The sequence below is a fragment of the Microtus pennsylvanicus genome, chromosome 3 (genome assembly GCF_037038515.1).
Source record: "Microtus pennsylvanicus isolate mMicPen1 chromosome 3, mMicPen1.hap1, whole genome shotgun sequence".
Classification (NCBI taxonomy): domain Eukaryota; kingdom Metazoa; phylum Chordata; class Mammalia; order Rodentia; family Cricetidae; genus Microtus; species Microtus pennsylvanicus.
Genome location: NC_134581.1, coordinates 104,918,516 through 104,943,905, shown reverse-complemented (window position 1 = coordinate 104,943,905; position 25,390 = coordinate 104,918,516). Strand labels below are relative to the sequence as shown.

The following is a 25,390-nucleotide window of genomic DNA, read 5'->3' as shown; positions in this document are numbered from 1 at the left end:
CCAAGCCCTGATTGCTTTACCATTCTTAATGTTACCTTTAAGATTAATTCATTGTGGCCAAAACTTGTGGCCAAAATGTGCTAAATTCCAATCCTCTGATTGGGTAACGCATGCATGTAAACTACTGCAGATACACAATACATCAACTCTGCACCCCTAAACTAGTCTCTGAGCTCTGTTCACGGGGAAACCCATCTGACTCTGTCTCCCTCACCCCTCTCCAACTGAGCCAACAGGGAGAAGGAACAAAACCCCCACACAGGTGGTACTGGGAATGGGTCTCAGAGTCTCAGCTCCACCCAGTGCTGGGCCAAGTGAAGTTCACAGCACCCCGGAGCTGGAGGGAGCAGGGAAGAAGAAATCCTGCCCTGGGGAGACATAACCTCCACCCTCCATTATAGCATCCCAAACACAAACCAAAGGATCCAGCACACTTCAGTCGGGACAACTAACATCTTTATTGGGTCTGCATAAAGAGAACAGGGAGGGAGTGACAAAAAAGAAGGAGCCAAGTCAACCTGGTCTGGACAACACATCATTTAAAACCCCCAGGGATGTAGCCCCTCCCCTTGTGCTAACCTCCCACACTGCAGTCTCTCTAGCAGCCCCTGAGACCATGAGACAATTAGCCCAGAACAGCAGAATTACAAGGAAATGCCTGGAAAATACAGGAGGGAGCAGCCTCCATCTGTCTCTCCTCCCACCCGCCCTACTTCTAGGCCAGAACCTGGTCAACAGTCAGTGCGCTAATCTGGGGGTCACTTGCAGGTCCTTCCAGATGTTCTGATGCAGATATGACCACAGTGCTGTGAAGATAGTGTCATATGAGCCTGTCACAGGCACAGGCACACATGTTCGGAACCATGTTGGGTGCCCCTGAAACTGTTTTCTCTTCCTGCGAAATCCAACTTGTGGTAGGTTCAAATCAATGGTCACATGAAGGCTCAATTGCCAAATAACTAAAAATTTCTTCTTTGCCTCAGGAGACCTGTGACCCTGTGTCTGCTTATTTCAAATCCATCTTCGTGAGTGGCAGGGACATTTGGATCTCTTAGCCCAGATCCCACAGGCCTCTGAATGTTGGGAATGGTCCACGGCTTTTGCATCAGCAGCATCCACAGGGATCACAGAGGCCGCAGTAGGGGCTTGTCCCATCTTCTCACCATCACAGTGGATTTGAGGCACTGAAAGGCATGGGTACCCAGAGACCACCTTAGTGTAAGGACAGCGGTTGCGGTCTCTGCCTACCAGCCTCTTGAGCGGTCCCAGATGGGAACGCCTACATATCAAAGTAGATGTCCCCTGAACCTGTGCGTAGGTCCCAAGGGTCAGTTCCTGCCCGGGGCGTGAGGTGACCTCCAGGAAGTCCACAGCTTCCTGATGCTCAGACCTCATCAGCTCAGAACTCTCAGGCTGCAAGGTGCACACAAAGACATCCATTGGGAAGCTCACCCTGGCCCCCCCACAGCTGCACTGAGTTGCCACCTTCCCATAGTCAATCCACCTCGGGGTGGCAAAATTGATGGCCTCTGCGCAGTTGAAGCCATGATTGAAACCAGCGTGATAGCCATAGGGAAAGGTGACCATGAACTCCCCAGCCTCCTGGGTCATGCGTGCAAACGGGATGCCATTCTCCTTTAGCACAGTGGGGGAGATGAGTGCCACCTTGTGCCTCATGAAGGCCTGGCAGCCCTGGGAGCTGCCCGGGAACAGCTGTCTGGCCAGGCGCTCCAGGCGCCGGCCATGCTCGGGGGGCACCGCGTACCACGTCTTGGGCTCCCCAAAGTGCAGGTAGTTGATGCTGTACAGGTCCATGTCCTCCGTATGCCACGCGAAGGTGGTCTTCCACATGCCAAAGTACAGGTAGGGCGTGTTGACGCCCTCGATCACAATGCCGCATTCCTGCTTCAAGAGATCCAAAAGGCTTCCCAGGTGTCCCACGTTCCAATGTTGAGTGTTCTCGTCAAACAGGGAGCCGCTGACATCTGCACCGTAAATTGGCGACCCAAAGTACCGATTCTTCCAGTATTTTCTCTCCAGATCTTCAAAATTCACATGTGGCGGGGTCCGGTATTTTTTGCTGTTGGCCAGGTCACGGTACTGCCCCACTGTCATGGCTTTCCTCTTCTTATGGAATTGAGTGAACACACCTGCGCGGCCAGACACCACTTGCTGCAGGGGAGTGCCTATTACCATGTCACTGACGTCCTCGTAGGACTGCCGGGCTCTCCACTCCTTGGGTGGGATGACCTTGGCCAGTCCAGCTCGGTGTGCCCCCTGGGATTCCATGTAGGCTATATACTTGCGGAAATCTGAAAATTCGCTCATGGTTGGGCAGAACGTCATGATGGCGCTGCCTGTGCTCTGGGGGCCTCGGTGCTCAGTAGACATAGCTACTCTAGCCAAGATCTTGGGCTTTTCCCGAAGGATCAGTCAGACTGTCTGTCTGTCTGTCTTCTCTTGTCTCCCTGTCTTCCTTGAGCGTTTTCTCCACTCTCACGTCTGTCCTTTGGTAAAAAAAAAAAAAAAAAATCAAATAGAAAAAAAAGCATATTTAACAAATAGTGCTTTCATACCTGGAGAAGGAAAATACGATTCATTTACACTATGGACTACCACACAGCAGAAAAAAAATAATGATGGCTTGAAATTTGCAGACAAATGGATGGAGCTAGAAAATATTATTTTGAGTGAGGTAACCCAGACCTCACTTAAACCCAGAAAGACAATTATCACATGTACTCATTCATGTTTAAAAACCACTTATGGTTTTTAAAAAATAAATCAAAGGAAACCAACCAAAAAATTACAGTCCCAGAGAAGCTAGACAACAATGAGGACCCTAAAAGAGAAATAAATGAATCTAATCTACATGGGTAGTAGAAAAAGTCAAAACCTTGTAAGTAAATTGGGAGCATGGGGACCTTGGGAGAGGCTTGAAGGGGAGTGGAGAGAAAAGAAGAAGAGCAGAGAAAAATGTAGAGGTCAATAAAATCAAAAAAATTAAAAGAAAAAAATACCAAGCTTAAGACAATTCAAGTTCAAATAAAAATACTGGTAAAGAGACACACTATTTGAACTCACTTGGAAAAAACAGGTTTTACAGTAAGCGTGCCATGGTGACATTCACCTTTACCATGGCACTTGCAGGATAGAGACAAGAAACTCTGGAGTTTGAGGTTGTTCTTAGATCCGAACTGAACTCAAAGTCATCCTGAGTACAGGGGTAATAGGTTGTTTACTCATTAATTCAAGGAACTTTATGAATTAAAAATCTAAGAAAAACAATTCAAATGACAAACTATAATTTCAAATCAACCTTCAGAACAGAAAATCCTAACCTAGCAAGTGGTGAGCAGAGAGGAAACCTGACTTCTCTTAAAAGATGAGGAGGACACAGGCCTCAGACCTTAGCATGACTGACTCCATGCTGGAAGTACCACTCAGGCTGTGAGAATTCATCACCCACACAGCACCTCCTACCCAAACCACAGCAGTGGCCATCATTTTGGGAACGTCTTTGAATGTACTAAACTTGCAGTTTTTCTTTTCTTTTTTTTTTTTTAAGTTCTGGAGTTCTACTTCTGGCTAACTGTTCTTCCTAACTGTGGTATGTCAACCCAGAACATGGTTTTTGTGTCTCCAAATTCCCCCTAAGGGAGGCTCGCATCTGTCTACATTTGTATATCCGACACCAGTGTAGCCAGTGGAATCTAATAAAGACCTTCTTTCGTTCGCGTAAACACATGTCCCAGCAGTCTTCTCAGCTGGTTACTTCCAAATATCTCTGGAGGCCTCAGAAAGATCCTCATAGACCAGACCTCGAGGCACCAGGGGTCTCAGATCCCTTTAGATTAGGGAAGAATGTGGTGGTCAAAAAGATCCTGGATGTGTAGCTTGAGAGGTTCCAGACCCCAGGGTTCCCTCTAACCAATCACGGCCTAACACTTTGGAGGACTGTGACACCGCCACTCCCAAAGGAAACACATTGGCCTCCTCCCCAAAAGATACGCAGTAGGAAAATGTAATCCCAATACCCATAAAGTTTAAAAATTAAAAATCTGAAAATTTCATTAGACAGATTGTGGCCTTTAACAATCCCAGAGAGAAGTGAGCCAGGATGGCTAGTTAAACTCAGACCCGCCACCTTCCTTCCGTTGGCATTATATGTGTAATATGAACTGACCTGGAGCCAGGCAGTGGTGGTACACACCTTTAATCCCAGCATTCGGGAGGCAGAGGCAGGCAGATCTCTGGGAGTTCGAGGCCAGCCTGCCGGGACTGGCACAAAAGCTACAGAGAAACCGTGTCTCGAAATCTGTAACCCCCCCCCCCCCAAAATCTAACTGGGCTGTCAAGTCAAACCCTTGACTGACAAAACTCATTGTGACTAGGGACAGCCCAGATTAATGTTGCCCCACAATAATGAGACCTAAATGCCATCGACATGAGGCAGGTAAACCAATGAATCACACATAAAGCTAACAAGCTATCATATGAAACTTTGGTATTCGTCATTTTCACAGGACGAACAGCCGAAAGTTGTTGAACAGAGACAGACTACTTACCCCACGGCAGCGAATGGAGGCTTGGCTGAACACAGAGCTGACCAGATTGTAGCTTCCTCCTGTGAGACTCCACTGGCTTTGAAGTTGGCACCTGAGCATTTTTCTTTTATACCTAGGAAGATGGGAGGTACTCAGTGCTTGCCCTCCCACTAAGGGTCCCGCCTATTGCTGGCCACACCCCTCCTTTAGCCCGGCCCGACTTCCTTTGAAGGTAGAGCATGCCAAGGTGAGACATGGCAAACTAGAATATGCTAAAGACAGAAAGCAATAACTGCAACGTGCTAATGGCAACTCTTCTCAGAATCACTAAGAATATTTCAAATTTCTCAAAGCTAAGTAAGAACACATGGCAGAGCTTCGCAAGAGTGAGACACAGAGAGAAGCACACAGGTCTGTGGTCTTGCTGAACAATGCTTTGTTTTGTGGTTAAACTGCAAATCTAGAAATGGATCCAGACAAGAAACTGAGCAATGCCCCCAAAGAGTGACAAACCACACAATGATAAGTCGTTAACCTGAAACCACCACAAAACAAATAATTAAAATGTCTTTTTGCCAGGTGGTTGTGGCTCAAGCCTTTAATCCCAGGATTTGGGAGGTGGAAGTGAGCAGATCTCTGAGATCAAGGCCAGCCTGGTCTGCAGGGTGAGATCTGGGACAGCCGTAGTTACACAGATAAACCTTGTTTCTAAAAATCAGGAAAAAAAATGTCCTTTTATATGCATAAAAAGTTATCAAACTTTTATTAAAATTGAAGTACAAAAATTTTAAAGGTCAGAGGATCAGTATTGAACACAGTATTGAGCTTGCCTTTCTGTAGTAGCTTAGTCTTCTTCTCCAATAATTAAATGTTGGGATATTTCCCTATCTCTAGCTTTAATCCATCGTTCAATAATTTTAGCCTGTGTCACTATGTGTAACTATGGCTGTCCTGGATCTCACCCTACAGACAAGGCTAGCTTTGATCCCAGAGATCTGCTCACTTCTGTCTCCCAAATGCTGGGATTAAAGGCGTGAGTAACAACCAACAGGGAAAAAGTCATTGGGCCTAGAGCTCACAGAGCTCTGCCCGCCTCTCCTATGGAGTGCTGGGATTAAAGGCGCCGGATACCACTCCCAGCTCAGATTCCATTATTCTAAGGTGTGCTTTACCCATGTAGGGATCTGATGTCTGCTTCTTTTGACCAATGTTTTGATTTGGCTTTAAATTCTGACATTGACCTTCCCAGCAAAAGTTGTTTAGCTTAATTTTATTTCAGTATTCCCTTTGGAGTGACTCATTGAATAAATGAATCAAATATTCTATACCTTTGAAGGCTTTAAGCAAAAACATTTCTGAAGATACAGTAGCATTTCAGCAAATTCTGAAGCATCTCAGGCTCTCAAGAAACCAATGGCCTGGACATGCTGAGACTCACCGGTTCCCATATCCATAGGGATGAGAACTGACCAGACGGTCAACGAACCTCTGTTCCTGTGGTTCCGAACATGTGTGCCAGTGTGGTTCTAAACATGTGTCCCTGTGCCTGTGACGGGCTCATATGACACTATCTTCAGAGCACTGTGGTCATATCTGCATCAGAACATCTGGAAGGACCTGCAAGTGACCCCCAGATGAGCGCGCTGACTGTCGACTAGATTCTGGCCAGGAGCAGAGCGGGCGGGAGGAGAGACAGATGGAGGCTGCTCCCTCCTGTATTTTCCAGGCATTTACTTGTAATTCTGCTGTTCTGGGCTAATTGTCTCATGGTCTCAGGGGCTGCTGAGGGACTGCAGTGTGGGAGGTTAGCACAAGGGGAGGGGCTCTATACCTGGGGGTTTTAAGTGATGTGTTGTCCAGACCAGGTAGACATGGCTCCTTCTTGTTTATCACTCCCTGTAAGCAGACCCAATAAAGATATTAGTTGTCCCGACTGAAGTGTGCTGGATCCTTTGGTTTGTGTTTGGGATGCTATAATGGAGGGTGGAGGTTATGTCTCCCCAGGGCAGGATTTCTTCTTCCCTGCCCCCTCCAGCTCCAGGGTGGTGTGAACTTCACTTGGCCCAGCACTGGGTGGAGCTGAGACTCTGAGACTCATTCCCAGTACCACCTGTGTGGGGGTTTTGTTCCTTCTTTCTGTTGGCTCAGTTGGAGAGGGGTGAGGGAGACAGAGTCAGATGAGTTTCCCCGTGAACAGAGTCCAGAGACTAGTTTAGGGGTGCAGAGTTGATGTATTGTGTATCTGCAGTAGTTTACCTGCATGCGTTACCCAATCAGCAAAGGTCTTATCAGGTTGTGTTCCCATCAGCGTGAATGACACACAGTCCGTCTATGTGTACAGAAGACAGTATTCCGGGCAGTGTGCCTGTAACAGAGGGTGGGGCGCAGGCAACAGCCTAGGCTTTGGCACCAAATTAGAAGGCCTCCAGTTAGCTATGACTCCATTATGAGTTCAGGATCAGAGTCACACCAAGATCAGTGGTCTTCCTGGACAATGCTTCTTTTTTGTTACACTATTACCCCAGAACCGGAAACAGACAAGAAACTGTGCAATGCCCCCAAAGAGTGAATAACCATACAATGATAATTCTTTAAACTGAAAGGATCACAAAATGAATAATTAAAATGACTTTTTTTTCAGGTGGTGTGGCTCATGCCTTTAATCCCAGCACTTGGGAGGCAAAAATGGGTAGATCTCTGACACCAAGCCCAGCCTGGTTACAGGATATGTTCCAGGACATTCTTAGTTACACGGATAATACTTTTCCTAAAAAAATCAGAAAAAAGTATTTTCATATGTAAAAAATATTCCCAATTTGATCAATACTGAGGCACAAAAATTTTAAATGTCAGAGGATTGGTATTTACCACATTTTGGCCACTAGTTTGGCCACAATGAATTAATCTTAAAGGTAACATTAAGAATGGTAAAGCAATCAGGGCTTGGTCTCACACACCTTTAATCCCAATACTTGGAAGTCAGAGATTGAGTGAGGAGGAACTCTGTGAGTTTGAAGCCACACAAAATTTGACACAGAAATTCCCTGTCTCAAAAAAGCAAAAAACAAACAATCAGCCAACCAAACAAACAAACAGAAAAGGGAAAGTAATCCTCTATGGTTTGTAACTTGGTTTGTCTTTCTGGTCAATTTTGGAAAATTCCTTCTGGAAAATGACCGGTGGTTTCTAAGATTCATTGCTGGCCTGAAACTATAGAGATGTTGATACATTGTAGCTGTCTGGACATTCATCTAATCCATGTTCTTGCCCTAACCATGACTTGTTCCCATCATCTTGATAAGGAAGGGTTTCCTCTCTGTGCTTGTCCCTACTGGTGTTAGGCTTCTGGTGAGATTGTTTCATTTTATTCCTCTGTGTTTTGTTTCTCTAATTTTATATTGGTATTAATTCACCAGATTCCTCCAGTGCAGGGATTAAAGATTTATGTCTCATTAGTGCAGGGATTAAAGGTTTATGTCTCATTAGTGCTGGGATTAAAGGTGTGAGTTAAATGATTAACCATTTCTTGTGTTTCAGAGGGGACCTGGAACACATTCAGAGGATAGACGGACCTTGAACTCCTCATGCTCCAGCCTTCTCCTCCCAAGTCATTAAGTTTCACGAGAATTCAATCTTCTTCTTTGTTTTTTCTTTCCCTCCAGAACTGAGATGTTCTAAAAATGATGGGGATAGAAAAGAAGAATTTCAGATCAAAGGCATAGAAAAGATATTCAAAGAAATCATAGAAGAAAATATTCCCAACCAAAAGTAGGACATGTCTATGAAGATGCAAGAAATGTACAGAATACCAAGTACACTGGAGGAAAAAAAATGCTGAAAGACACTGTCTCATGAGAATTAAAATCCTTATGCTTTTACATCAACTGTGGTGTTAGAGTGGTCTCTTGGGGTGACTCTTCCTCAGTGATTGAACTTCAGGGTGCATCACAACCTATTCCCTATGATGGGATGCCATGCTCACCCTTGCTGAAGGGGAGAGGACCTTGTTCCTGCCTCAACTTCATATGCCATGCCACTGGAGGCTTTACTCTTTTTAAATGGAGATGGAAGAGGAGTGGATGGGGGTCAGACAGAAAGGAGGTGGTCGGGGGGAGAGGAGAGCAAGAAGAAGAAAGTGTGCTTGGTAGGTAAAATAAATTTTTAAAACTTAATCTAAAAAATGAGTCAGCAACAACTACAAAAGTTCTAGTTAGTAAATGTTCTTATATATTGGGCAGGTATGCAGCCCCAAACTTCAAATTTTAAAACATGCTCCAATCTTCAGTCCATGGCTTTACATACATACATTAAGGCAGTAGTTGATTAAAGAACAGCCATTAACAATTCTCCCTGAGTCACAACTGTCTCAACAAATGGAACGTTCAGATGGTCAGTGATGTTCAGGGTCTGTGAGGTGGGCCAGGGATGAGGAGAGCCCTGGGAGTAATTCCTGGGCTCACTCAGGGAATGTGGCATGGTCTCAAGACGTAGTGATTGAATCAAGGCCCTCTGGAAATTGGAAATGAAACCAACACAGACCTCAACATCAACCAACAGTTGTTCTAATCACTTCAGCATGAATAGTGAAAACCCAGAGAGATAAATTGAAAGCCCAATAAGAAACCAACCAAGCCACTAGAGAAGCCTTACATCTATCAAGGCTATGAGACTGAAAACTAAACAGATTAAAACACTCTCTCCTCCCGTTTTACATTTCCTCCAGTGCAAGGTTTAAGGTTTATGTCTTATTAGTGCAGGGATTAAAGGTTTATTTCTCATTAGTGCTGGGATTAAAGGTGTGAGGCACCACCACCTGGATTTGTTTCTGCATAGACTTTGTGGAGCCTAGGATGGGTTTGAACTCAAAGAGCTCCACCTGTCTCTGTCTCCCAAATCGAGAGATTAAAGGTGTGTGCCACCAAGGCCTAAACTCTAATTAAATAAAATATCACTACATTCCCCCTTTTTTTTGTCTAAAATAAAAAAGGCTATAACTAATATATGTAAAACTATGTACAGTAAGTGCAATAACTATTTACAATATAAACAGGCAATGAGTATGTCAACAATGTCTAGCCGATTTACATTTAACAAATTCAGAGAAATTATTCCATATGTAGACTCTCTTGGTGGTAGTAGTCTTGTAGTTAATTTATTTACTATCATAACTCTCTTTTTATATCTGGTAAACAAGAGAACCTATAAATTCCTTGTCTTCAGCTCCCTCAGAAAACCAAAAAGGAAGCAACATTAAGCAGGAAGTGCCAGCAAGTGACTTCTATAAGAAGTGAGTAACGACAGAAACAGCTGGCTCACTAAAAGTTACCCAAAGTTCCTCTGCAACATTGGGGCAACTCCATCTTCATCCTACAGGCCTAACATATCCAATTGACCTTTTTGTGAAGCAGGACATTGAAGCACTGGCCCTTTTTCTTGGGAATGTTTGGCAGTTACTTCCTTTTGTGTCCTGTTTGTTCAATTAGGACAGCATACTATCACCAGCCAAGACAAGGACGTTTTCTTGTGCACTGTCTTACTTTTGCTACAGAGAAAAAGTCCATGTTGAATTTTTTTGATTCCCTGTCTTCTCTGAATAAATTGTTGCTGCCAAGAATAGGCATGTCTATTTTCAAAACATAGAGGAACCTAGGTTATTAAAACATCTTAAATGCCATATTCTGTAGATCTCTGAAATGTTTGAAGATGATCTCTTATCTAAAATGTGTGTTTGTTTGACCTTGAAAACATACGTAATGTGACTAAAAGTTCAATTATACTAGGTTATTGAATATTAACCTGTATTTTCTCGTTATTCTAAAAAGTTGATAATAATAAGTTTAAAGTACTAAAGTTGGCATTACATTGTTAACTGAATCATATACATATAATACCTTGAACACGAGTAGAAATGTAATTTCAGCATGTTTTTAAAGATTAATTTCAATAATACAAAATTTGTATATATTAATACAAAAATCCAATCCATTGTGAAACATTAAAACCAGTAGTTGCTTTTTAAAAGTAGATTCAATCATCTACCATTTCATATTATCATGTCTATATCCTCTCTTTTTTCTTTTCAAAGTGGATTCAAGAATCTACCCTTTTAGCCTATCATATCTATATCCTCTTATTTCTTTTCAAAATAATACCCTTAAATATATTTTCCTTTGTTTAGCTTTTTCCTGACCATTATCCATAACAGCTTGCAACCAACACCCTAAACAATTACACACATCCATAATTCATTTAACAAACAAAAAAATCACCCTTCTCATACTTGATAATGTGGGCATTGTAATCTTAAATTTACTTCCTGCTCTCTGTGGGTGACTGTATCTTTAGGGGATCCTTAAAAATATTTTGAGTTAATTGTCAAGTCCTGGGAGAGGTAGCTGTGCCATTTTTTTTCTAGTGTCTGTGTAATGGGAATGTGCAGGGTCGTCTCAAATCCTGTCTAGAGCAGGTTAGGCTGGATCATCTCAGCTAGTCACCTTGAAATTAATCTGTGCAGTTTGTAGTCCAAAGCTGATCATTAGGTGGTGTTTTCAGATTAGTAGTCTTATCATAACCCTGGAGGAGTTATTGTTGTGAGCCCCATCCTCCTTATGGAGACTTCAAAGATTGCTGTTATGGGTGCTCATGGATCACTGTGGAGAACTCAAAGAGATTCAAATCTGAAATGATGTACAAAAAGGTAGATGAAACCTTTTTCTACAATTAGTTAGTACTCTATATGGCCATTAATATCGTGATAAATAGTTTAATATATGCATATTATATATACAGATTATCCCTCTGCATTAAAATTATTGCAGGGGCATGTTGGAGGGTTATATGACCAGAATGTAGTTAAGATTCAGATCTATACAATCCACAAGTGTCTTCTTTAAAATTTTCTTAGCTTCAACAGGCAATTCCCTGGGACTATTTAAATCCTTGTCACCATCTAAGGTTTTGTTGAAATTAGTCAGTTTATCCCAACAGTGTGCCATAGCTTGGAAACATCTCCTAGCAATCTTTGAACGTCCTTAAGAGTCTGCAATCGATCTCTTCTAATTTAGGGGTCTAATTTTCTGTACCCAATTTATATCCTACATAATTAATAAAATCTCTTCTTTGTATATTTTTTCAAGAGCAATTTGTATTCACCAGCAAGGCAATATTTTCTTTACTTCTTCAAACATTCTTTCTAAAGTATCAACATTTGATTCAGATAGCAAAATGTTAACCATGTAATGGTAAACTATAGTTTCAGGAAATTGCTTATGTATCATTTCCAATGCCTGACTTACAAAAATGTTGGCACAGGGTGGGGCTATTTAACATTCATCAAACCCTCCCACCAAAAATAGCCCAGGGCTGGATGGTGTTTGAAATGACCTGTTGCCAGTGAGAAGAAAACGCAAGACTTGGACAAACCCACTTGGTAGTTTATTAGAGAGGGAAAGTGCACACAGGCCTGGGGAAAATGGTGTACAGAGAGAGAGAGGGAGAACAGGAGAAAGGGAGAGAGAAGGAGGTTGCCTCTCTGAGCGTGGGGGACAGAGAGACAGCAAAGATGTTGCATCCAGTTTTAAAGGCTACTTAGCACATGTGCACAGGGGAAAGACATGGCTACGTCATACACTGATGACGGGAAACCCACTCATGGCACATGTGCACAAGAAGTTTGCGTGGCTACATCACACACTGATGACAGGAGAGCCAGAATTGCAGCTTATGGGTGGCTGAATAATTACATTCCACCCTTTTGTTTATTATGAAAATTTGAGAGGGGTTGAGAATCTTAATGGTTGGGAATGGGGCATCCGTAAGGTCTCTCATGACTGCTTCATGCTGACTTTGTGGGCGTCGAGGAGTTGAGGTTGGGATGTTTGACCACATCCTGGGGTGGCTGATTACTGCTGTATTTTCTGGGCTCTGAGGAACTGGTTGGCTGGCAGCTTGGACCTCGCAAAATGCTGGATTATGTTTGGAAAAAGTTTAGATCCAAAGATTAACAGAGGAGAGTTCCAAAAAGGAAGAAAGAGGGTTTTTTTTTTTCCTCCAGGGATTCCCAAGACCAGGAATGACAAGGAAAGAATTAAACGATATTTATTCTGGGTGAATCTGGTCCGTTTAGGTGGGTCCATTTGGCTCCCTGGATATGACATCCAGGAGACACTGCTGCAGTCAGTGATAAGTCCTGTTATGTTAAAGTTTGTTTTGTGAGGTTTTTGGAGTTTGGGGCTACAAACTCATTATTGTGTCTTACTGCCTGGGCTTTGACGGTCCTTTTGCCTCTGGCTCTATGTTTAATGATGGTTCCTGTAATAACAACTGAGTGGTTAACCGGAAATTTAGGTATGGCATTGAAAGCATAGAAGAGAAAGAAGAAAGGGGAGAGTATGTGGAGTTTTTGGCACAAGAGAGGTGAATAAGGATGAGACTTTTATTTTTTTGGAACTGGAGAAAGAGTAGCTGATCATGCTGTTTTCTGGAACTTAAGGGAAGAGGGTCCTGTTTGAGTTACTCTATATGAGGGGTATCTTGAGCTGGAAGAGTAAAGGGTTTATGATGCAACAGGTAAATTTAATAAGGAAGTCCCTCAAGCTTGGCAGCTGTGGGAGTTACAAGAATTACTTTAAAGGGTCCCTGCCATTTAGGAGAAAGGGGTGAGGGGCATTGGTCTGGGGGAGAAAATAATACCTGATCCCCTATTTTAATTGACAGTGGGCATGCATGAACACATGACTGAGGTAATGAGCAGTCAGTGAAATCCCATAATATGGAGCATAGATGGGAAAACAGTGGAGTAAGGAAGTGATCAGGAAGGGGAGAGTATTTAGGTGAGAGGTCAGAGGTTAAAATTGGCTGCCCATACATGAGTTCAAAGGGTGAGATAAAAGGGGGGGCTTTGGGGAAAGCCTGCCATCCCCGGGAGGCACGAGAGCCCCACTGCACTTGCAGCCAGCTAGTCGTCCTGATTAATCTGCCCAGGCAGAGCTGGAAATGATGGCAAAGCTTGCCCGAGATGCAAGGCTGGTGGTCCGAGCCAAACAAGTATATGGATGACAGTTTTGTGACTGAAGGTAAGCCGAAGGCAGGGGCAGCAGTGGTGCATGGGAAGAGAAGCAGGTGGTCAGAACCCTAAAAAAGAGACCCTGACAAAATTGGCCCTAGAGATAGACTGGAATGACTGGACAGCCCTCCCTCCCTTTGTTCTGTTCCAGGTTTGACACACCCCGGGGTGATTTAAACTCACTCCTCATGTGAGGCAGGTGAGATACCTAATCCTGATGCTGTTCTTCCCAGAGGGTTATCTGTCCATCTGAAGGCCCTCCAGATCTCCAAGCACAGACGTGGAAGCCCCTTGCCGCCACCTACCCACCCAAACCCTCAAGTCTTGCACCCATTCCAGGTTGGCTATTCAGTGTATGTCAGGACACATCAGTCCCAGAACCTTAAACCTCACTGGAAGGGACCTTACACCCTGCTCCTTACAACACCCACCGCCCTCAAAGTTTACAGCATTGTGGCCTGATTCCACATGTCTCCCATTAAGCTGGCACCTCTGCAGGACGACCCAGAACCCTCCCAATGACAGCTTCAGCACAACCAAAATCCTCTAAAGCTAAGACTGGTCAAATCAGCCTAATTCTGTCAGGACTGCCAGCACTCGCCCTGATGCCCCTGACTGTCCATGGTAATCCCCATGCGCCCCAATGACTCACATGGCAGGTCCTGACAAGGGGGAAAAGCAATTATTTTTATTGTAAAAGCTGGGTATGCAAAACCACAGGGGACACCTATTGAAAACTCTCCTCATCCTGGGACTACATCTTTCTTAGGACCCAACCAAGTCCATTTCCTAGCTCCCACCCTAGGAACCTCTCTGCTTCGTTTGCTTCTCTGCCAGCACCTACTAAGACAGTACTGACCCAATCTTGCGGGCCATGCCTGTCAACAGGACTCCCCCATTGTGATGACACAGCCTCATCTGGCAGCTTCAATAACATCACCTCTCATTAGTCCTGTAGTTGGGAGCTAACCGAGGCCCACGTCTATGGGCGAGAGCATAGCAACTGCGCCCGCTGCCCCTGCCCCGGCAGGAAAGGGCAGGTCTGTGCGGCAGCTACAGAGGCTCCTGCCGCCTGGCTGCAGAGTTCCTGCGTGCCCTGGCCCTGGCGTCTCCCCGGTGCCCTGTGGACAAAGCTGGCCGAGGCCTTGCGGACAGGCCGCCTGCGCCTTCCCCACTGCTGCCCCTCCTGCTCATGCCCTCCCTGTGCCTGGCTGCCACCGCCTTGCATGGGTCGCTGTCTGAATGCATGCGTCTGGGGCACGCGGTCCCAGTGGCCACACTCAGAACGCCCAGAACCGTCTGTCACTGGGTTCCGGGCATGTGGATGCACTGGCAAGCCAGGCAACAGAAAAAGTTAACCTTAACAAAAGTACCAGAAAAAGGCCTATGTTTAGGGGCTCCACCCTCTCAATATCAACACCTGTGTAACCTAACTCTCCCTAGTCCCAGGATGACAGGAAACTGGTACCTGCTACCCTGTATCAACCTAAAAGACATCTCTAAGAATCTCAGAATTGGGATTCGGCCAAATAAGAAGAGGGGATGTAGAACACTACAATAACTCTGAGGCCTTTCAGCCTTAGTGCTTTCCCCCTCCCCTGCGATCCAGAAATCTAACAATTACCCACACCAATACTGAAATGTTGGGAACATTCCATCTCCCTGAGTCTTTGTGAATGTTCTCCAGATAGAACTCAGTTAATGAAATTGTGGCAAGATAACTCTTAAGACGTTGACTCAGTTCCTGAAGTTTTGACTCGGTCCCTGGGAAGGCGTCAAAGTAACCCTCAAATGTTTCCTCTTACCTCACCTGATCTGGCAACTGCCCTCCAGCCCTGGCTCGGACCAATTATTGTTAAGAGCCCTTTGAATAAGCCGATCTTCATAGTTGTAAAACAACCCACGAGTTCCCCCCTTGACTCTATGGCTTTTGTTTTCAAATTAGCCTGTACCAGCCACGCAGGGTCCTTGGCTTGAACGCTGAGTGACCCTGTCATGACAGAATTAAAATCCTCATGCTTTTACATCAACTGTGGTATGAGGGTGGTCTCTTGGAGAGACTCCTCCTTGATGGGAGAGACTCCTCTTTGTTGATTGGACTGCAGGGTCCAACACAAAGCTGCTCATCTTTATAGTCAGTTCAACAGGACACTCTTCTTCTCTATCTTTCCCCTTTACCTCATACTATTTTACACTCTCTCCTAATTTCACGATATTGGGATTTATTAAAACCATTTCCAATATTATGCCTCCTGCAGTCTTGTGTTTCATTGTTTCCAAACAAAGTGCTTACACAGTTGGGTTTTAGTTGTTGTGGGGTAGCCACCAGGAAAGACCACTGGGACATGGGGTTAATGCAATAAAAAGTTTCCATTAGCCGCTTGGCTACTACATTGAGTGTTCAGACCCTAGGACATGAATCCACGAGCCTTTTCTAGGAGGAGCTTTTAAGTACAAAAGCATGTTCTGAGTTGACATACTTGAGTTATCAAGATCTTTTAGCCAAGCACAACTATAGAATTCAAAAAGCAAAATTAGTTGGTTTATTTAGAGCCCGTCTAGAACTTAAGGACTGTGAGGACTTAGGTCATTGTTCTCATTTCAATAGGTGGTAATATCTACTTGCTGGGTTTACAGCCTGACTGGTGCTTCCATCCTTGAGTCAGCTGTGCTAAGATCTGGAAGTTGTTTTATTCTCCACTGCACTTAGTGAATCAAGGGGCTCAAGTTTGAGGATCACTGTGTCTTGAAGAGCTGCAGTTGGCCCTAAGCCCCACTAACTGTGCTAAACTGTGGCATAATTTGCCATATGGATTAGGATGCGAGCCCCCATATTAATCCAATCAAGTGAGAATTAGAGGCCCAGTGGGCCCCAATCTCAGAGCAGTCAAGGGACCAAGAGAATAGAGACTGCTATCAATCATCTGATTAATGTCTTTTTCTTGTTTTCTTTTTAAAGTATTTTTTTTTCAGCCATGGCAAAGTGTTTTCTCATTATTCATGATGGATTAGCATAGAAACCACAGTTGTCTCCCAAAGAGGCTCATAGACTCTCGTCTTATGGGCAATAAGTCTAATTTCTCCAATTTCTGCAGAACCAGTTCAGCAAGGGAATCTACTGCTGTTTTAATTTAGAACCAGAGACTTCTAATACCTCTCAATCCTGATCAACCTGTCTACTGAGTTTGGAAAGCATCAGAAGAGGCACGCTGAGTCAAACCTTGTACCTGCCCACCAAGTGGTCTCAGAGGCCTGGGAATATCGCTATTGTTTAGATGAGTTAATGCACCAAGCAGATTCACAGATTAGCTGCTAATCAAGAAAGTGGCTAGATTAAGGGTGTTGGATATTAGACAATTTTCAGCCCCTTGAAGCTCTCTAATATTAGCTTGAACTTTCCTCAGTCACCACAAGGTCTGTCAATCGATGAAGTGACAGTCTGGTATTTCTCATCCCTATGGAGTATGGGAGCCTGTGAGTCTCAGCATGACCAGCCATCCTGGCCAGTGGTTTCTTGAGAGTGTTAGATGCTTCAGAATTTGCTGAAATGCTACTGTATCTTCAGAAATCTTTCTTCTTAATGTTTACCAAGATATAGAATAGTTGAGTCGTTGAAGAGGTATGGAGAGAGTGGACAGCCTTGTCGTGTTCCTGATTTTAGTAGGATGGCTTTGAGTTTTTCTCCATTTAATTTAATGTTAGCTGACGGCTTGCTGTAAATAGCTTTTATTATATTTAGGTATGACCCTTGTATCCCTAATCTCTCCAAGACTTTTATCATAAAGGGGTGTTGAATTTTGTCAAATGCTTTTTCAGCATCTAATGAAATGATCATATGGTTTTTTTCTTTCAGTTTATGTATATGGTGGATTACATTGATAGATTTGCGTATGTTGAACCAGCCCTGCATCCCTGGGATGAAGCCTACTTGATCATAATGAATAATTTTTCTAATGTGTTCTTGGATTCGGTTTGCCAGTATTTTATTGAGAATTTTTGTGTCGATATTCATGAGTGAGATAGGCCTGTAATTTTCTTTCTTGGTTGGGTCTTTGTGTGGTTTTGGTATCAGGGTAACTGTAGCTTCATAAAAGGAATTTGGCAATGACTCTTCTGTTTCTATATTGTGAAATACATTAAGGAGTATAGGTATTAGCTCTTCTTGGAAGTTCTGGTAGAATTCTGCATTGAAACCATCTGGTCCTGGGCTTTTTTTGGAAGGTAGATTTTTGATAACGGTTTCTAGTTCTTCGCGACTAACAGGTCTATTTAGATCGTTCACCTGGTTTTGGTTTAGCTTTGGTATGTGGCACTTATCTAAAAAAATGTCCATTTCTTTTGAATTTTCTAGTTTTGTGGCATACAGGCTTTTGTAGTAAGATCTAATGAGTCTCTGAATTTCCTCTGTGTCTGTGGTTATGTCCCCCTTTTCATTTCTGATCTTATTTATTTGCGTATTCTCTCTCTGTCGTTTAATTAGTTTGGATAGGGGTTTGTCGATCTTGTTGATTTTCTCCAAGAACCAACTTTTTGTTTCATTGATTCTTTGGACTGTTTTCTGCGTTTCTATTTTGTTGATTTCCGCCCTCAGTTTGATTATTTCCAGTCTTCTACTCCTTTTGGGCGTGTCTGCTTCTTTTTTTTCTAAAGCTTTCAGGTGTGCTGTTAAGTCTCCGATGTATGCTTTCTCTGTTTTCTTTAGGTGGGCACTTAGTGCTGTGAACTTTCCTCTTAGCACAGCTTTCATAGTGTCCCATAGGTTTGAGTATGTTGTCCCTTTATTTTCATTAAATTCAAGGACGACTTTAATTTCTTTCTTGATTTCTTCCTTGACCCAGGTGTGGTTCAGTAGTTGACTGTTCAGTTTCCATGAGTTTGTCGGCTTTCTGGAGGTAGGATTGTTGTTGAATTCTAACTTTAATCCGTGGTGATCTGATAAGACACAGGTGGACACTGATATTTTCTTGTATCTGTGGAGGTTTCCTTTGTTTCCTAGTATGTGGTCAATTTTCGAGAAGGTTCCATGAGCTTCAGAGAAGAAGGTATATTCTTTCCTGTTTGGATGGAATGTTCTGTAGATGTCTGTTAAGTCCAATGGGGATGTTCTACTGGGAACTCACCGAGACCAGCTGGCCTGGGTCTGGAAAGGCTGGGATAAAACCGGACTCTCTGAACATAGCGGACAATGAGGACTACTGAGAACTCAAGAACAATGGCAATGGATTTCTGATCCTACTGCACGCACTGGCTTTGTGGGAGCCTAGGCAGTTTGGATGCTCAACTTATTAGACCTGGATGGAGGTGGGGGTTCCTTGGACTTCCCACAGGGCAGGGAAGCCTGATTGCTTTTTGGGCTGGGGGGGGGGACTTAATTGGGGGATGGGGAGGGAAATGGGAGGCAGTGGCGGGGAAGAGACAGAAATTTTTAATAAATAAATAAATAAATTTAAAAAAAAAGAAGAGTTGAGTCATTTTTTCAATGAGTCACTCTGTTGGACCCTAGAGTCCAGTTATTGAGGAGGTATTGCCCCAAAAGACCATCTCTCACACCACAGCTGATGTAAAAGCATGAGGATTTTATTAATTCTCTCCTGTCAGGGTATTTTGGCAATAGAGGCCAGAAAGATGTCCCAAATATCTGGTACAGGCTATTTTGAAAGGAAAAAAAAACCACAGAAGCAAGGGGTGTCTGGGGGTAGTTCTTTGACTATTATGATTGGCTTATTCAAAATGACTGCTACCAATAATTGGCTGGAGAGTAGTTGCCAGATCAGGTGAGGTAAGGGGAAACATCTGAGGGTCACTTTGCCCCTTTCCCAGGGCCTGAGTCAAAACAGCAGTAGCTAAGTCAACACCTAAGGGTTATCTTGCCCTATTCAGGGTGATAGAAAGTTCCCAACATCTCAGTACATGCATGTGTAGCTGTTAGGTCCTTGGTTGTCAAGGGGGAGGGGAGCACTACTGCTGAGACTGAGAGGGCTCAGAATTGTCCTTAGAATTGTCTTAAAGTTTTACAACTCCAAAGGGAATACTGAAAAAAAATTAAGCTAAACAAGTTAGGGCTGGCAATGTCAATGTCAGAATTCAAAGCCAAATCAAAACATAGGTCAAAAGAAACAGACATTTGAACCTTAGTGCAAAGCACACTTTAGAATAATTGAATCTTGGGTGGTGGAGGTACACACCTTTAATCCCAACACTAGAGAGGCAGAGGCAGGCAGATCTCTGTGAGTTCAAAGCCAGCCTGGTCTACAAGAGCTAGTTGTTCCAGGACAGGCTCCAAAGCCACAGAGAAACCCTGTCTTGAAAAACAAAAAAAAAAAAAAAAGAAAAAAGAATGCAATCTTAGCTGAGCGTGGGAGCACGCACCTTTAATCTTTAATTAAAGCACTCCAGAGGCAGAGGCTCAGTGAGGTCTTGGCCAACCTGCTTTACAAGAAAATTCCAGCACAAAGAAACCCTGTTTTGAATAAGTCAAAAACGAAAAAGAACAAAGAAAAATTTGAATTTTGTTGAAACTTAATGACTTGGGAGGAGGAGGCTGGAGCATGAGGAGTTCAAGGTCCGTCTATCCTCTGAATGTGTTCCAGGTCCCCTCTGACACACAAGAAATGGTTAGTCATTTAACTCGAGGAACCTGGTGAATTAATACTAAAGTAAAATTAGGGAAACAAAACACAGAGGAGTAAAATGAAACAATCCAAGCAGAAGCTTAGTAGGGTCCAGCATAGAGAAGAATCCCCTTTGTTAGGAAGATGATAGGAACAAGTCAGAGTTAGGGCAAGACGGCCTTAAATCAATGTCTGGTAAGTTACAATATATCTTATGAACTACCAGTCATTTTCCAGAAGTAATTTTCCAAAACTGACCCAACAGAGAAACCAAGTGACCTACCATATAGGATTCCTTTTCCTTTTTTTTTTTCTTTAATTGGTTCTTCTTTGGTTTTTTGAGACAGGGGATTTCTGTGTAACAGCCCCGGGTGGCCTTGAATTCACACAGCTCCTCCTGACTTAATCTCTGCCTCCAAGTGTGGGGATTAAAGGTGTGTGACAAAAGCCCTGATTGCTTTACCATTCTTAATGTTACTTTTCAGCTTTTTTCATTGTGGTCAAAACTGTGCTAAATATTGATCTTCTGACATTTAAAATTTTTGTGCCTCGGCATTGATCAAAATTTGGGAATATATTTTACATATGAAAATACTTTTTTCTGTTCTTTTTTAGGACAAGGTTTATCTGTGTAACTAAGAATGTCCTGGAACATATCTTGTAACCAGGCTGGGCTTGGTGTCAGAGATCTACCCATTTTTGCCTCCCAAGTGCTGGGATTAAAGGCATGAGCCACACCACCTGAAAAAAAAGTCATTTTAATTATTCATTTTGTGATCCTTTCAGTTTAAAGAATTATCATTGTATGGTTATTCACTCTTTGGGGGCATTGCACAGTTTCTTGTCTGTTTCCTGTTCTGGGGTAATAGTGTAACAAAAAAGAAGCATTGTCCAGGAAGACCACTGATCTTGGTGTGACTCTGATCCTGAACTCATAATGGAGTCATAGCTAAGTGGAGGCCTTCTAATTTGGTGCCAAAGCCTAGGCTGTTGCCTGCGCCCCACCCTCTGTTACAGGCACACTGCCCGGAATACTGTCTTCTGTACATATAGTCGGACTGTGTGTCATTCAGGCTGATGGGACCACAACCTGCTAAGACCTTTGCTTAATGCATGCATGTAAACTACTGAAGATACACAATACATCAACTCTGCACCCCTAAACTAGTCTCTGGGCTCTGTTCACGGGGAAACTCATCTGACTCTGTCTCCCTCACCCCTCTCCAACTGAGCCAACAGGGAGAAGGAACAAAACCCCCACCCAGGTGGTACTGGGAATGAGTCTCAGAGTCTCAGCTCCACCCAGTGCTGGGCCAAGTGAAGTTCACAGCACCCCGGAGCTGGAGGGGGCAGGGAAGAAGAAATCCTGCCCTGGGGAGACATAACCTCCACCCTCCATTATAGCATCCCAAACACAAACCAAAGGATCCAGCACACTTCTGTCGGGACAACTAATATCTTTATTGGGTCTGCTTACAGGGAGTGATAAACAAGAAGGAGCCATGTCTACCTGGTCTGGACAACACATCACTTAAAACCCCCAGGTATAGAGCCCCTCCCCTTGTGCTAACCTCCCACACTGCAGTCCCTCAGCAGCCCCTGAGACCATGAGACAATTAGCCCAGAACAGCAGAATTACAAGTAAATGCCTGGAAAATACAGGAGGGAGCAGCCTCCATCTGTCTCTCCTCCCGCCCGCCCTGCTCCTGGCCAGAATCTAGTCGACAGTCAGCGCGCTCATCTGGGGGTCACTTGCAGGTCCTTCCAGATGTTCTGATGCAGATATGACCACAGTGCTCTGAAGATAGTGTCATATGAGCCCGCCACAGGCACAGGCACACATGTTCGGAACCACACAGGCACACATGTTCGGAACCACAGGAACACAGGTTCGTTGACCGTCTGGTCAGTTCTCATCCCTATGGATATGGGAACCGGTGAGTCTCAGCATGTCCAGGCCATTGGTTTCTTGAGAGCCTGAGATGCTTCAGAATTTGCTGAAATGCTACTGTATCTTCAGAAATGTTTTTGCTTAAAGCCTTCAAAGGTATAGAATATTTGATTCATTTATTCAATGAGTCACTCCAAAGGGAATACTGAAATAAAATTAAGCTAAACAACTTTTGCTGGGAAGGTCAATGTCAGAATTTAAAGCCAAATCAAAACATTGGTCAAAAGAAGCAGACATTGGATCCCTACATGGGTAAAGCACACCTTAGAATAATGGAATCTGAGCTGGGCGTGGTATCCGGCGCCTTTAATCCCAGCACTCCAGAGGAGAGGCTGGCGGAGCTCTGTGAGCTCTAGGCCCAATGACTTTTTCCCTGTTGGTTGTTACTCACGCCTTTAATCCCAGCATTTGGGAGGCAGAAGTGAGCAGATCTCTGGGATCAAAGCTAGCCTTGTCTGTAGGGTGAGATCCAGGACAGCCATAGTTACACATAGTGACACAGGCTAAAATTATTGAACGATGGACTAAAGCTAGAGATAGGGAAATATCCCAACATTTAATTATTGGAGAAGAAGACTAAGATACTACAGAAAGGCAAGCTCAATACTGTGCTCAATACTGATCCTCTGACCTTTAAAATTTTTGTACTTCAATTTTAATAAAAGTTTGATAACTTTTTATGCATATAAAAGGACATTTTTTTCCTGATTTTTAGAAACAAGGTTTATCTGTGTAACTACGACTGTCCCAGATCTCACCCTGCAGACCAGGCTGGCCTTGATCTCAGAGATCTGCTCACTTCCCCCTCCCAAATCCTGGGATTAAAGGCTTGAGCCACAACCACCTGGCAAAAAGACATTTTAATTATTTGTTTTGTGGTGGTTTCAGGTTAACGACTTATCATTGTGTGGTTTGTCACTCTTTGGGGGCATTGCTCAGTTTCTTGTCTGGATCCATTTCTAGATTTGCAGTTTAACCACAAAACAAAGCATTGTTCAGCAAGACCACAGACCTGTGTGCTTCTCTCTGTGTCTCACTCTTGCGAAGCTCTGCCATGTGTTCTTACTTAGCTTTGAGAAATTTGAAATATTCTTAGTGATTCTGAGAAGAGTTGCCTTAGCACGTTGCAGTTATTGCTTTCTGTCTTTAGCATATTCTAGTTTGCCATGTCTCACCTTGGCAGGCTCTACCTTAAAACGAAGTCGGGCGGGGCTAAAGGAGGGGTGTGGCCAGCAATAGGCGGGACCCTTAGTGGGTGGGCAAGCACTGAGTACCTCCCATCTTCCTAGGTATAAAAGAAAAACGCTCAGGTGCCAACTTCAAAGCCAGTGGAGTCTCACAGGAGGAAGCTACAATCTGGTCAGCTCTGTGTTCAGCCAAGCCTCCATTCGCTGCCGTGGGGTAAGTAGTCTGTCTCTGTTCAACAACTTTCGGCTGTTCGTCCTGTGAAAATGACGAATACCAAAGTTTCATATGATAGCTTGTTAGCTTTATGTGTGATTCATTGGTTTACCTGCCTCATGTCGATGGCATTTAGGTCTCATTATTGTGGGGCAACATTAATCTGGGCTGTCCCTAGTCACAATGAGTTTTGTCAGTCAAGGGTTTGACTTGACAGCCCAGTTAGATTTTGGGGGGGGGGGGTTACAGATTTCGAGACACGGTTTCTCTGTAGCTTTTGTGCCAGTCCCGGCAGGCTGGCCTCGAACTCCCAGAGATCTGCCTGCCTCTGCCCCCCGAATGCTGGGATTAAAGGTGTGTACCACCACTGCCTGGCTCCAGGTCAGTTCATATTACACATATAATGCCAACGGAAGGAAGGTGGCGGGTCTGAGCTTAACTAGCCATCCTGGCTCACTTTTCTCTGGGATTGTTAAAGGCCACAATCTGTCTAATGAAATTTTCAGATTTTTAATTTTTAAACTTTATGGCCATTGGGATTACATTTTCCTATTGCGTATCTTTTGGGGAGGAGGCCAATGTGTTTTTTTTGGGGAGTGGCGGTGTCACAGTCCTCCAAAGTGTTAGGCCGTGATTGGTCAGAGGGAACCCTGAGGTCTGGAACCTCTCAAGCTACACATCCAGGATCTTTTTGACCACCACATTCTTCCCTACTCTAAAGGGATCTGAGACCCCTGGTGCCTCGATGTCTGGTCTATGAGGTTCTTTCTCAGGCCTCCAGAGATATTTGGCAGTAACCAGCTGAGAAGACTGCTGGGACATGTGTTTACGCGAACGGAAGGAAGTCTTTATTAGATTCCACTGGCTACACTGGTGTCGGATATACAAATGTAGATAGATGCGAGCCTCCCTTAGGGGGAATTTGGAGACACAAAAACCATGTTCTGGGTTGACATACCACAGTTAGGAAGAACAGTTAGCCAGAAGTAGAACTCCAGAACTTAAAAAAAAAAAAAGAAAAAGAAAAACTGCAAGTTTAGTACATTCAAAGACGTTCCCAAAATGATGGCCACTATTGTGGTTTGGGTAGGAGGTGCCGTGTGGGTGCTGAATTCTCACAGCCTGAGTGGTACTTCCAGCATGGAGTCAGTCATGCTAAGGTCTGAGGCCTGTGTCCTCCTCATCTTTTAAGAGAAGTCAGGTTTACTCCCTACTCACCACTAGTGAAGTTAGGATTTTCTGTTCTGAAGGTTGATTTGAAATTATAGTTTGTCATTTGAATTGTTTTTCTTAGATTTTTAATTCATAAAGTTCCTTGAATTAATGAGTAAACAACCTATTACCCCTGTACTCAGGATGACTTTGAGTTCAGTTTGGATCTAAGAACAACCTCAAACTCCAGAGTTTCTTGTCTCTATCCTGCAAGTGCCATGGTAAAGGTGAATGTCACCATGGCACGCTTACTGTAAAACCTGTTTTTTCCAAGTGAGTTCAAATAGTGTGTCTCTTTACCAGTATTTTTATTTGAACTTGAATTGTCTTAAGCTTGGTATTTTTTTCTTTTAATTTTTTTGATTTTATTGACCTCTACATTTTTCTCTGCTCTTCTTCTTTTCTCTCCACTCCCCTTCAAGCCTCTCCCAAGGTCCCCATGCTCCCAATTTACTTACAAGGTTTTGACTTTTTCTACTACCCATGTAGATTAGATTCATTTATTTCTCTTTTAGGGTCCTCATTGTTGTCTAGCTTCTCTGGGACTGTAATTTTTTGGTTGGTTTCCTTTGATTTATTTTTTAAAAACCATAAGTGGTTTTTA

General features: G+C 43.7%; 1 protein-coding gene across 1 annotated transcript; it reads right to left on the bottom strand.

The window, feature by feature from the left end:
- Nucleotides 1–1,011: 1,011 nt before the first annotated feature.
- On the bottom strand, nucleotides 1,012–2,391 carry LOC142846686 (lysine-specific demethylase 4D-like). The gene has a single exon (XM_075967530.1). The coding sequence runs from the start codon at nucleotides 2,389–2,391 to the stop codon at nucleotides 1,012–1,014; it is 1,380 nt and encodes a 459-aa protein (XP_075823645.1).
- Between the last annotated feature and the right edge of the window lie 22,999 nt (nucleotides 2,392–25,390).

Coding starts and splice junctions, on each gene's coding strand:
- LOC142846686 (XM_075967530.1), bottom strand. CDS start 2,391: ATGTCTACTGAGCACCGAGGCCCCCAGAGCACAGGCAGCGCCATCATG.